Source organism: Girardinichthys multiradiatus, chromosome 22 (genome assembly GCF_021462225.1).
Source record: "Girardinichthys multiradiatus isolate DD_20200921_A chromosome 22, DD_fGirMul_XY1, whole genome shotgun sequence".
In the NCBI taxonomy this organism is placed as follows: Eukaryota; Metazoa; Chordata; class Actinopteri; order Cyprinodontiformes; family Goodeidae; genus Girardinichthys; species Girardinichthys multiradiatus.
In genome coordinates, this window is record NC_061814.1 from 26,644,090 (window position 1) to 26,656,584 (window position 12,495).

Consider the following 12,495-nt stretch of genomic DNA (forward strand, 5'->3'; position numbering starts at 1 on the left):
ATAAAACACAATAATTTCTGGATCATTAACAAGGAGGCAGTGAGGTGAAAGGAACAGAAAAATTAAGAAGGAGGCTAAAGCTGTAAAGATGTACTTAAACTTTGTGCCCGTTCACATGACAGCGAGAGAGGACATTTGTTGAAGGGGTAGATCTACTTTGCTTTAAACTCTTCTTATAAAATCAAACAGTTCAGTTTGCAAACATGAGTGAAATCAGCAACTTTATGACCTTCTTTCATCCTCCAATGACCAACCAAACCAAGTGCACACGCTGCCTATCTGTGGTCACAATGGGTATTACAGCTCCGCAGTTAAAAAGTGAGTTTCTCTTCATCATGCATCCTGCGAGAACAGGACAGATTAATAAATGCAGAGAAAGGAGACAAGTAAGAGGGGGAAATGGCTCCGAAAACACGACGCCCATCCCACAAAAAGTCAAGGGCCATAAATTGGATTAATAGTGTGATGGAGGAGATCTGAAGCTATTGCTGCTCAGAGTTGGGATATGGATCATTGAGATAAGAGCTGGAGCTAAATGTGGAGGGAATGCCAGCTGTAAATGTTATCTTCTTTGCCAATGAGGCAGGCATATCATCACAAATGATAACAATGAGAATTCAGGACTTCTGTTTGCTTTTAATGGAGCTCCTACGGGGGAATATTGAAAGTTTCATCTCAATGATTTTACTAGAAACAATTTTCCTTATTGTACTGAAATCATTGCTAATGGCATCTTCAATGTGGTTGTTATCTTCCCATCCAGCTTGTTATGTCTGGGCCATGTGAGTTGGAGATATTGCCCATTATATCTCATCTATGTACAATTTGGCTGTTTTTTTTTTCTGTTTTTCTGAGTCTAATCGTTTCACTGAGTCAAGAACCACCACTGTGGATGCAACTCCAGTCACAGTCTCTACTGAAGACCTTTACCTGAAATGATCATGAACATAATCAGGTGAAACTTGATTTGTTGCTTAAGAAAATCTGTAAAAGGCCTTCTTTTTATGTCTAAAGTATCCAAATATTTGTGTAATTCTCTGATTTTGTGTCACAGAAACCTACAATCACAGCATTAACCCTTGTAATTTGTTGCTTCTGGATATATACAGTATGTGCTTCACTCCCTCATCATACTGAAAGTTTTTAAAAGGTATTTGCACAATTTTCAAGATGCGTATTTTGCTTCAATCTAACATTTTATCTCCACTGAGGATTAGTTTTGTTTTATATTCAATTCATCCATAAACATGTCCTAAACATGTAATTCAACTACATACAGTCTCGGTTTCATTTTTTATTATAGTTGCTTACTTTTGACGTCAATTGTTTGGTTTTGCCTGTCATTTTGCTGCTTATATCCACCGAGAGACAAAAAAAATTGACTATTCTATTATATTCTATTCTATTGCATTCTATTCGGATACCCCAAACAGAGTCCACCTGTGTGTAATTTGATCTCGGTATAAATACAGCTGGTTTCTGAAGACCTCAAAGATTTGTTAGAAAGAATTTGTGAACAAACAGCATCATGAAGACCAAGGAACACAGCAGACAGGTCAGGGATAAAGTTGTGTAGAAGTTTAAAGCAGAATTAGATTAGAAAACAAGATCCCAAGCAGTGAACATCTCACAGAGTGCTGTTCAATCCACCATGGGAAATTAGAAAGAGTATGGCACAACTGCAAACCTACCAAGACATGGCTGTCCATGTTACTCAGAGATGCCAGGCCTACAGTGACTTTGGAGGGGCTACAGAAATCTGCAGCTCAGATGGCAGATAGTTGTGTATAGTTGTGCACTCTACAAATCTGGCCTTTAGGTACAACTAGCAAGAAAACATCCATCGTTGAAAACAATCATTGGAAGTACCATTTAAAGTTTGCAGAGCCCATTGAATACATGAAAGAAGATGCTCTGGTCAGAGGAAACCAGAACTGAGCCTTTTGGAAAACCATGCAAGATGCTGTTTGTGGAGGGAAAATAACACTGAGCACCACCCTGTACACACCTTCAATACGGCAGTGGCAGCTTCATGTTGTGGGTATACTTTCCTTTAGCTGGTACAAGATGGTTGGTCCAAGTTAATGGGAAGATAGGTGGAGCTATTAAAAGGTGGTCCTGGAGGAAAACCTGTAAGAGGGTACAAAAGACTTGAGACTGAGGCGGAGAGTCCCCTTCCACGAGGACATCAACCCTAAACATGCATCCAGAGCAACAATGGAATGGTTTAGACCAAAGCATACTCATGTGTTAAAATGGCCCAGTCAAAGTCAAGACCTAAATCCCATTTAGAATCTGTAGCAATAATTGAAAACTGACAAGATCTCCATCCAATCCGACTGAGCTTAAACTATTTTTAAAGAAGAATTAGCAAAGATTTCAGAAGATGTTTAAAGCTGGTAGAAGCACACCTAAAAAGACTTGTAGCTGTAACTGAAGTGAGGACACTTTTCAGATTTGTCATTTTAAAACAAATTAAAAAGATAATTACCTTCTAGCTCATAATTATGCACTACTTTGTGTTATTCTATGACATAAATTAAATTAAAGATAAGATAAGATAAGATAAGATAAGATAAGATAAGATAAGATAAGATAAGATAAGATAAGATAAGATAAGAGGTTAAAGGTAGACACAGAGAAAGGGAAGCTGCCATCTTTTCACAACCAAGAATTTCAACACTAAATATTTGTTTTCAGATGAGATAGCAGGCTGACAAGCAGGTGCAACTTTTTTTAATATCATCATATCATCTTAGTTTGACCCCTAAACACAAAGAATCACCAATTTTTGCTCATTTAAATCATGCTCAAATTAGAGAAGCATCTATCCTGAGGGGATGTAAATCTGACAGGCAACCCATCTTCTCCACCCTAAGAAGCAATGTTTCTTTCAGCCATTAGTTTTCCTTTCTGTGCTTTATAACTCAAAAAGAAAATCTCCCCCACATTCAATCCCCTCCAGTCTCCAGACAAGTATTTTATCTTCCTGTCTACAGACACAGCAGACTAAAAGTACTTTCTAATAGACGATAGTTTCTATCCAAGAGAAAGCTGTCTGTGAGCAACGAAGCCTGAATCTACTGCGACTATATACTTTTATCTGCATGCACACTATTCTGAATAACCAAACATCCTCCTCTAAAAGTGGCTTGGGGTGATAAAAAGAGCCCGCCTGTTTTTATGTCAGAGCTGAATGAAAGAAGACAATTTCTTCCAACTTACACTATTCTCAGTTTGGTCAGAGAACTTTCAGAAAAATACGAATTTAACAATTTTTATCTAACTTCGAGATTTCTGGCTTTTCAGTGAGTAACAAAAAAGAAAGCTATGTGAGGCTGTTAAAAAGGCCAAAGACACAAAATGAAACTACTTCAGATGATTCAGCTGGTAGAATAAGTAGGTGGTGAAAATAAGTACTTTTCATCAAAAGGTCCTTTGGCCTTTAAAAAGGCCCATGCTGTCTCTAATCATGAGATTCAGAGCATAAATTGAGTTAACAGAGGCTGAAAAGAATGTGCCATCTTTTTAATCCAAGATTTGAGTAAATAAAATAAATACATTCATTGTGCTAACTAAAACAAAATTATTACATCACGTTAAATTAATTTTAAAAAGCACTTACTATTAAAATAATAAAATAAAACAAGTGTGTTTTAGAGTATTAAAATAAATAATAATCAAATTAAATTGATTAAAAACTACACACTTTAGCGTATTAAATGAATTAATTAGAATTGAACAGAATACAATAGAAAAAAATACAATACAAAAACTCTGTATTTTAGTGCATTAAAATCAAATTATTATAATATAATTTGAAATAAGAAATACCTTTAAATAATCATTATATTGAGTTGAGTTACTGCCACACAGTGAAGCTCAATTCTGCCTCCTTCTGGACGTTACATGATATTAAAGATCTTAAGAAATAGCAGTATTTTAAAAACATTTCTCTCATTAATTAGAAAAGGATGGATAATTTGAGGAGCTAAACTTTCTCCTTGATTTGATTGTGATAACGGGTTTACAAGCTTTGCATTAATCCTTCTCAGATTCCTTGCAGATCTACTCTCACCTTCATCAAATGTGGCCTGATTTGGTCACAAATGTGAGAATAGAGAAGTGAAGACAAACCAAACAGGGACAGTTCAAAGTCCAGTGCTGCCTCTACATCATTTAAATGAAAGAAAATGTGATCAGCATTCTCTCAGATTAGTTTAAATTTAGCTCCAAATGCTGCTAAGTGCCTTAATAAATATAAATTGAAGGATCCCTAACTGCTTCTGCCAACTACTTACTTGTGGTCTCTCTCTTGGAATCTAGATATATATAAATCAGTCCCACTGTCGTTAAGCAGTTAATGTTACTGTGTGGGCTGTGCTCAAAGTTGCCAGAAAAGTTTGGTAAAGTAATACGGGCTTCATAACAGGCAGCCTGTGAGTCACCAATGAGCCTTCAACTCCCACTGTAATAAATGTTAGATGTTGTCAAAACAATACAAAGTTTTTCACCTATTCTTTATTTGCTGGTTCATATGCCTCCTATGCTATTTTATCCCTAACACCTCTCACCTCATAAATGTATGACTGCCGTTTTAACGAATCTCCCCTCAGATTGTAATGTTGCAAGCAAGGATGGTAATGCAGAATTTGCAAGTTTTCACGACCCTGTGACAAAAATGGGCAAATAACCAGAATGCACTGGGATACTTTTTCAGTTAAAATCAATTGTTGATACCTCCTTGATAAAATAACTGGTTTAGCTGCAAAAAAAAACTAGTTTTGAAAGCAAAAACGGAAATTCAAGTAGATCCTCTTTTTATACTCTACTGGTTGTTCCTCTTAAGCTGTAAATAACACCTGCATTACCTGAAATATTTCTAGCATCAGAGAAACAGTTGATTCTTAAAATGTTAATGTGGTATTTTGTTATTTATTTTTGCTTTATTCTACACGATCAGATGTGAGGTTCAGCAAAATTGTGTCCTCAAGACAAATACAGTTACCCCCTGGGCAGAATTACAATGAGGAGACATAAAAACACAATGCTGCAGTCTAAACAACTTGAAAATGTGATTGCAAATGAAAAAGTGAAAAGATGGCTACAAAAGACATCTACAGATGCTTAAATATCGTTGGCTTTGATCAAATGGACTAAACTACCCTGACTTTCAATACCATCATTTAAGCTCAATTTAAACAGGCCTTATGGGCTGTCTAAATGTAGAATGTCATGTTTGTGTTTCCCAATGGATGGATGGATGGATGGATGGATGGTGATATGTGCATATAATGTAATACAGTATTGATACAATCAAAGAAAGGAACATCAATCACACTTCTAAATAGAAATCCTGTTCATATGAAGTACATATTCTGGTTCTGCAATATTCTGTTGAAAAATGATCTCATAAATTCTGATACCAAATTACTAAAGCTCCAGCTCTCCATGAAAATCGCTACTTTCAACACAACACTAAGCTGGAGGAAAAATAAATAAATAAATATTTCTGCAAAACAGGAATAGAAAATGTCAGCTGTAATGATTTGATAGGATAAATTTTACAGAGCAGTCAGAACCAGATAACAATACACAAAGATAGATACAGCGCTTTGCAAAAGTGCCCACACTCCTGGAACCTTTTCTCCTTTTGTCACAAACCTCAAAGTAACTACTACAATGGGGCGTTATACAATAAACCAAAAATAAACCAAAGATGTAATGTAGAAGTAAAATGATGCATGAAGCTAATGTTTTACATCTCGTTAGCCCTAAAGCATAATTGCCTAAGTCGTGCGTTGTCTTATGGTTACAATATCAACGAAAAATATAATGGGCTTGCTGAAAAATTTGTTTTGTCTTTCTTTCCGATAAACCTTCGGACCATGACATAGGCAATTATGATATGAGGCTAATGATTTGTATTTTACACATTTTACTCTGACACTCCTAAATAAAATCCAGCAGAGCCAACTGTCTTCCAAGTCACCAGAGTCCACCTTTGTGTAATTCTGGTGTGTGCTGTGAAAGCTTCAGAGGTTTGTTAAAGAACATTAGTGAACAAATAGCTCCGTGAATACTCAAAGAACAAAGCAAGGATAGCTAATAAAACCATATCCCAACCTTTAAACATATTACAGAGCATTGTTCAATGTATTATCAGAAAAATAAAAAGAGTCCACCACACTGTACACCTACCAAGATACGCCCATGTTTGAATGGTCCAGTCAAAGCCCAGACCTAAATCCAATTAGGAATCTGAGGCGAGACTTGAAAATTAGTGGTCATAGACACTTTTTACCTAATCAGACTGAGCTTGGGCTATTTTGTAAAGAAGAACAGGCAAAACAAATTCAGTCTACATATCCACAAAGCTGCAAGAGAAGATATGTGTTTTTACACGGTATGGACTCAGAGGTGCTGAATACAAATGCACGCCACACTGTCAGTATTTTATTTCGAAATAAAAATAAAAAAGCCAACAATTTATCTTCCACTTCACAATTATGTGCTACTTGATGTTAATCTATCAGATAAAATCCTACTGAAATAGAATTGAAATGACGTTTGTGGATGTAAAAGGACAAAATGTGAAAATAAATACATGAATACTCTTAGGATGCATTACAGATACCTAATTTTTATAATTTCATTAACGACTTTGAGATGTCCAACTCTGGTTGAAGATAAAAAATCTTTTGAAGTTCGAAAGAAAAATATCAGCAGAGTGGCTCCTCATTTTTTTTCTACATTATCTTTGCCGTCCAGCGGTCGGGGTTTGGCTCCTCCTCCTTATGCAGAACAGCCTCGGTATCCGGAAATTAACAATCCCGTGATGATAGAGGAATGCTAGCATAGCATCGGAATGACAGCAGTGCCTTTTTCTGGGTGTGCTCTTCCACACCTTAACACTGTCAGCTAACAGTTTACAGTGTTTTATAAAACATGAACTTACAACTGTGTAATGCTGTCGGACCTATGTATCCCTCCGCTCGGACGTTAAAGAGATGAATCCCTCCACCGGACCTAACGGATCAGCTACGCTAGCCTCGCTGGAGCCAGAGGTCGGATTTATGAACCGTGCAAGCTAACAGGCTTGTCGATACGTGTTACGGTGAAGGAAATTACGCTGAACTCTTCGAATCAGAACCGTGAATATGTTGCGGTTCGTCTTGGAAGAGCTGTCGGATTTCGGGGACTACGCTGGATACCAGAAGCTGAGAGACTTACTAACTTTTTCTAACGATGAGCGCAGCAGAATCAGGCTGTCAGATGTTCGTCTGAGCCCAGATGGACGTCACATCCATGTACTCCTCCGCCAGCCTAAGGTCGGTCTCATGACTTTTGACAAGTATGAAAGACACCAGCTGGCTCTCAACTCGAAGAAGCTGGACGTGTGGTTTAAAGGAGGTGTCCCCATAGTGGATGTGTTTTACTTGGACCATCTTCACAACAAGGGCAACGGGACAGGAGCTGTTGCGGTGGTTGTTTTTGAGAATGGGAAAGCCGAGTTTTGGAAATTCCTGGAGTGCAAGACCGGCTGGCATCTCCTACAGACCTCGGATCTGTGCAACAGCCCCCAGGCCAGAGTTGTGTCAGTGTGTGCCTGCTCCAGTCTCCTGGTGTGGTGTGAGGAGCGGCCAGCCTCAGAAAGCTCCCCTGCTCACAGCTCCGCTGGGAACAAACTAAGATACTGTGTGTGCAGACGGGACTTCGAGGTGGAGGATGGAGCTGTGAGCCTGGGAGGGCTGAAAATCATCCTTCACAATAATCCTAAATTCACTGTCATCAGCTCAGGTGATTACGTGCATCTTCTGCCTAATCTAAAAGCCAAGCCGCAACTGTGCATCTCCAAATTCTTCCTAACCTGGTCTCCTCACCATGACTTCTTCACCATCAGCACCACGTCCAAAAACACCCCAATAAAGAAGCTTTCAGCCAAAGAGTCCGACTTCAGGCGTCTGATTACTGATTGTTTGGGATATTTATCAGCTCTTGAGCCACTTGAAATATGCAGCTTTTCTCCCACAGGCTGTGGAGGCCTGCTGCTGCTCCTTGGTACGGGCTGGCTGTGTCTCCTGCAGAAGGACGGGATGCTGCGGCAGGTATACAAGCTGGCAGACAACTTCACGCCTCAACAGGACACTCACGCCAGCCTGTACATGTACATGGACACAGTGGGACTAATAGTCGGAAAAACCCTGCATCTGATAGAGGTGAACTGTGGTAGAGAGCTGCAGAAGATTGCATTAAAGAAAGAGGGGTTGTTCTATGCAAACCAGGCAGAGAGACGGACTCCCCATCTGTTCTTAGAAACTGGACTTTTTATGATCGTGGAGAAGGATTTTACAGTGAAGCTTCTGGGTTCCAGTCCAGCTGAGGGTGTTAATCCTGGAGCCCACATGGTTGAAGCCGTGTTCGAGGAGGCCTGCAAATACTACCAGCAGAGGAGTCTTAGCAACACGCAGCTCACTGTGGACAACCTAAAGAAAGGAGGACGATTTCAGGCCCCCATCTCTTTAGCCTCCATCCTCAGGAACTACCTCATCTCAGGTTTCGGGAGGAACGAGACTGAGGTGTTGCAGAATGGAGGAAGTGAACATATTGCAGGGAAAGAGAAGTTAATGTGCTCTCTGGAGGGCGAGCTCAGAGCTCTGGTCTCTCTGGAGGACCTGAAGGGGAGTTTAGTGAGGGGGAATGTTAAAGAGGTGGAGGCAGTGTGTGAAACTCTGGTGGAGAAAGAAGTGGTGAGGCTGCTGTCATCCACGGAGCTGGACAAAGAAGCATTGCTCTACCTGAACTCCATCTTCAGAATCTTCCCCAGCCAGGCGTGGAGAGCTGCACAGGCTGCGCTGCAGCTCCACTTCAACGGCGAGGGCACCTTGTCCAGCAGAGCCCCCCCAGATGTGTGGAAAACGGTCCTCAGTCCTTGTCCAAACTCCTTTCTGTCTGCAAACGGGCAGTTGAAACTCAGTCACAGCCTGAAAGGTGATTATAACTGTAAAATCAAACTTGCAGCTTCCACATCATCTGCTCTGCCTGTGTTTGAACTTCTCTGCCAGTCAGTCTTTCACTTCCAGCCCAGCTGGCTGCCGAGGTTTCTGGAGCTCTCCCAGCAGCAGCAGGGCTCTGCAATGTTAGGACTGAGCCTGGCTTCTTCCTCCTGGGGCCTTTCCAGTGGCAGAGGAGGGGAGGGCAGGGAGAACAACGTGCCTCTCTATAAGCGAGCGCTGTGGGTCCTGTCCAGCCTAAACCCAGACAGACAACAGCGCCAGGACCTGGAAGTGGAGCTTCTGTTGGTCAGTGGGCGGCCCAACGCCATCCTGCAGGCACTGAGGATCCTCATGGACAAGCGTCATTGGGAGCGGGTCACCCAGGTGGCCCACCAGTTCTGCAAACAGAGCCCGCTGCTCAACAAGGAGATTTTCACCACTCTGCTCTGCGAGGTGGCTCAACACAGGGAGTTGGACCCCTACCTGGAACTGCTGTGGGCGTTGTGCCCCGAAGACTACACCGTCACCACCATCCTCAACCTGGTGCTCAAAAACCTTCCCTCACACTCCAGCTGTGCCTCCTCACCCCCCTCTCCTTTTGCAGACCCCGACAGCAGCCAGCTGACCATAGGGCAGCTAAAACCGCTGCTGAGAAAAGTGCTGCAGAGGGAGATGAAGCCCAGCCAGCGGTACGCTGACATCCTCCAGTCCCCATCGTACCCACCTCCGGCTCTTCCCCGCCAGCCCACGGAGCGGGCGAGGTCCATGTCTGATCTAAACACAGACTCTGCTCCTTGCAGCAGCATGGATCCCTCTTTTTACCCAGAAACACATGAACAGACATCACCTGCTAACACAAATATTCAAGGGTCCAAAGCGGCTCTACATGCAGACCCAATTGGATTTGCATAAATGCAAACAAACTTATTGGAGAACAAATGGTGTACAAACTGAATGTCAGCATCCTTACTTTAACACAAAGTATGAATATCTGAAAGGTTCATCGGTAGAGTAACTCACCGACACAAGTGAGAGGGTTGTAAGTTGAACTCTGACAACTGGAAACTAAAATGACTACTGAAGATCCTACAAGTGTAAATAATGCAGTGAAGTCTTTTATGGACCTTTTTTTGTAAATACTGAATCTACAGGGTTACTTATCTCCTAAACCTTAACTGCATGGGAATGAGACTGTTCTTGCACCAGCGCATTTAACACCATCCTTAAACTTTAAATGATGCATAGTTTACTGTAATAAGACAGTATAACTGCTTGGTAAATAACAAAGCCACTCATTCGAGGACTTAAAGGGATCGTCTGGATTTTTTTTGACGTGAAGTTCTGTCCAGTTAAAAATAGCTTCCTGACCTGTAGCTAGAAATATTCCACCGTTTTACAACAGTGAAGAAATCCTCAGAGCTTGTTGAAAGCTAACAGCTAATTTGACCAGCCATTTTAGTTATTTAAACTGAAAATGTGGATATCCATGCGATACAACGTCATATTAGCAGATATTAACCATCTACACCTTCACAAGATTCACAACGTCCTACGCTAAAGTTGCATTGATTGAGGCTGCCGGCTGTATCTGTCCCTCTGATCAGCTCAGCTTCAGTCCGGCGGGATGATTTACAAACAGCCACCAAACCTGAAGAAGCACAGAAACATGAAATCTTTATGTTGTTGCACAAGTAACCCCACTGTTGGTGGAGTAAGACGACCCCGGCTGAACCGTCGGATTAATGCAACTTCAGTGTAGTGACAGAGATTTTTTTTGGCAGATGAACCAGCGACAGACTGAACGCTCTCTTGTGACATATCGGAGGTTAGCATCGGCTAATATAGCATTGTATGCAGTGGATTGAAGTAGTTTCAGTTAAAGCTAATCTAATGGCTAAAACAGGCGTCCGTCTGATTAACTGTTAGCCTTGAATTCCTCTTTCTTTACTTTTTACAAACTCGCTGCGATGTGACCTCAGTGTACTACAGGTAAAGGAACAATACTTTAACAGCACCTCACGTCCAAACCTCTTAAATGACATCTCTGCCTTATAACAGGCCCTCTGAAAGCCTCCTTCCCCCTCTGCAGTGGTATTTATCTCTTAAGCCTTAAAAGCATTTACTTCAATATGATGCATGCTTAATAATGTGCAGGATTTTTTTTAAAAAACCTCTTTTCTACATCTGGGGTTTATCGTGTTGCCTTTATTCTAAATTCGTCTCAATCCTGTAACTTGGTAATGCGCTTTCATGCAGCTGGGAATCTACAGAGAGAGCCGACTGTTTGTTTTTGTTTAAAGTGAGGGAGGACGGGTGGGGTCAAGGTTTTTTTACGGACTTTTAGTTTCACATTCAATATATTAAACGTGCTTAAACATTAACTCAGCTTTGATCGGCTCGCTATGACCGGAAAACCAAACACTGAACAATCTGCACGCTGGTTTCTTCTTTTACCGTCTTCCATTTTCCTCTGCAGGCTCCATCTTGTCTCCTCTAAACTCAACTCGAGGGACATTCCAGAATAAATTCCCAGTAAAAGTGATGCACATTCTGGTGTTGAAATTCAATTTTAGTGCTAATCTTGTTGGGATACAAGCGTGTATGTGTGTGTGTGTCTGAGTGGTGGACATGTTTGGACCAAACCAATCTCCCTGCTGCTTGCATAAGATCTTGTACTTCGTCCTTCATGGAACCAACGAGGATGATGTTATTAGAGATGACAGACCGTCTGTATTCTTGTCTCTGCACTTTGTTCCTACCGTTCGGTATTGTTTGATCTGAACTTCTGTTGAGATTGAGCTTTTCTGATTTAAGATGTTTCACTGGTTTATGTTAATGTAAACTGAGTGGGAAGACTGTTTTTGTTGAAAAATTTATTTCATTTTGTATCTAAATATGGAAACCTCCATATTATTTTTATTTATTTTGAAACAAACGTTTAAAGACTACAAAAGCTAAATCTGTCTGAGCTCTTTGTGGGTGAGGTTCAGTGAAACCCAGATGTCCCGTATATGTGCTAAGTGACGTTCAGACTCCAAAGGGGCTGCGGGACAGCTGAGAGAGCAGTGTCACATTTCTCCTCAGCCTTCCTCGTATTCCTGAGGGAGAACTCGCTGCACAGAATGCAAACTCTGTCCGCTCTGCTTTCCTCCTCCGTTTTTAAATTCAATCAGAAACTCTTGGATTCCTCGCACGGGTCTGTTGCTCCGGTGTCTTGATTTAAACAAGCATTTCAGCTGATTTCATATCTGTGTGCTGGACACGTACACCCTGCCTTTCCCCACGCTGGCCGCTCAGACTGTCTGTTTGGATGTTACATTTTCAATCGCCTTAAACTTTGCCTGCTCATTGCTGCAGCTTATATTAATTCCTTCTTGATATCCACATTGTAACTTTGATTACTTTTGCCAATGTTCACTGAAGGATTTTAAATGGTCAAACCAGCTAAAAGTATTTATCACCATTCGTTTTTATGCTATTAAAGTAAAAATGAAATTTC

The 12,495-nt window shown here is 40.9% G+C and overlaps 1 protein-coding gene across 1 annotated transcript; it reads left to right on the forward strand.

Annotated features, from left to right (window-relative positions):
* The first annotated feature begins 4,934 nt into the window (after positions 1 to 4,934).
* Positions 4,935 to 12,495, forward strand: LOC124859388 (Hermansky-Pudlak syndrome 6 protein). The gene has a single exon (XM_047352143.1). It carries the CDS (start codon positions 7,161 to 7,163, stop codon positions 9,906 to 9,908), a length of 2,748 nt encoding a protein of 915 aa, XP_047208099.1. The 5' UTR covers positions 4,935 to 7,160; the 3' UTR covers positions 9,909 to 12,495.

Excerpts from the sequence above, each read along its gene's own strand:
- LOC124859388 (XM_047352143.1), top strand. The coding sequence starts at position 7,161 with ATGTTGCGGTTCGTCTTGGAAGAGCTGTCGGATTTCGGGGACTACGCT.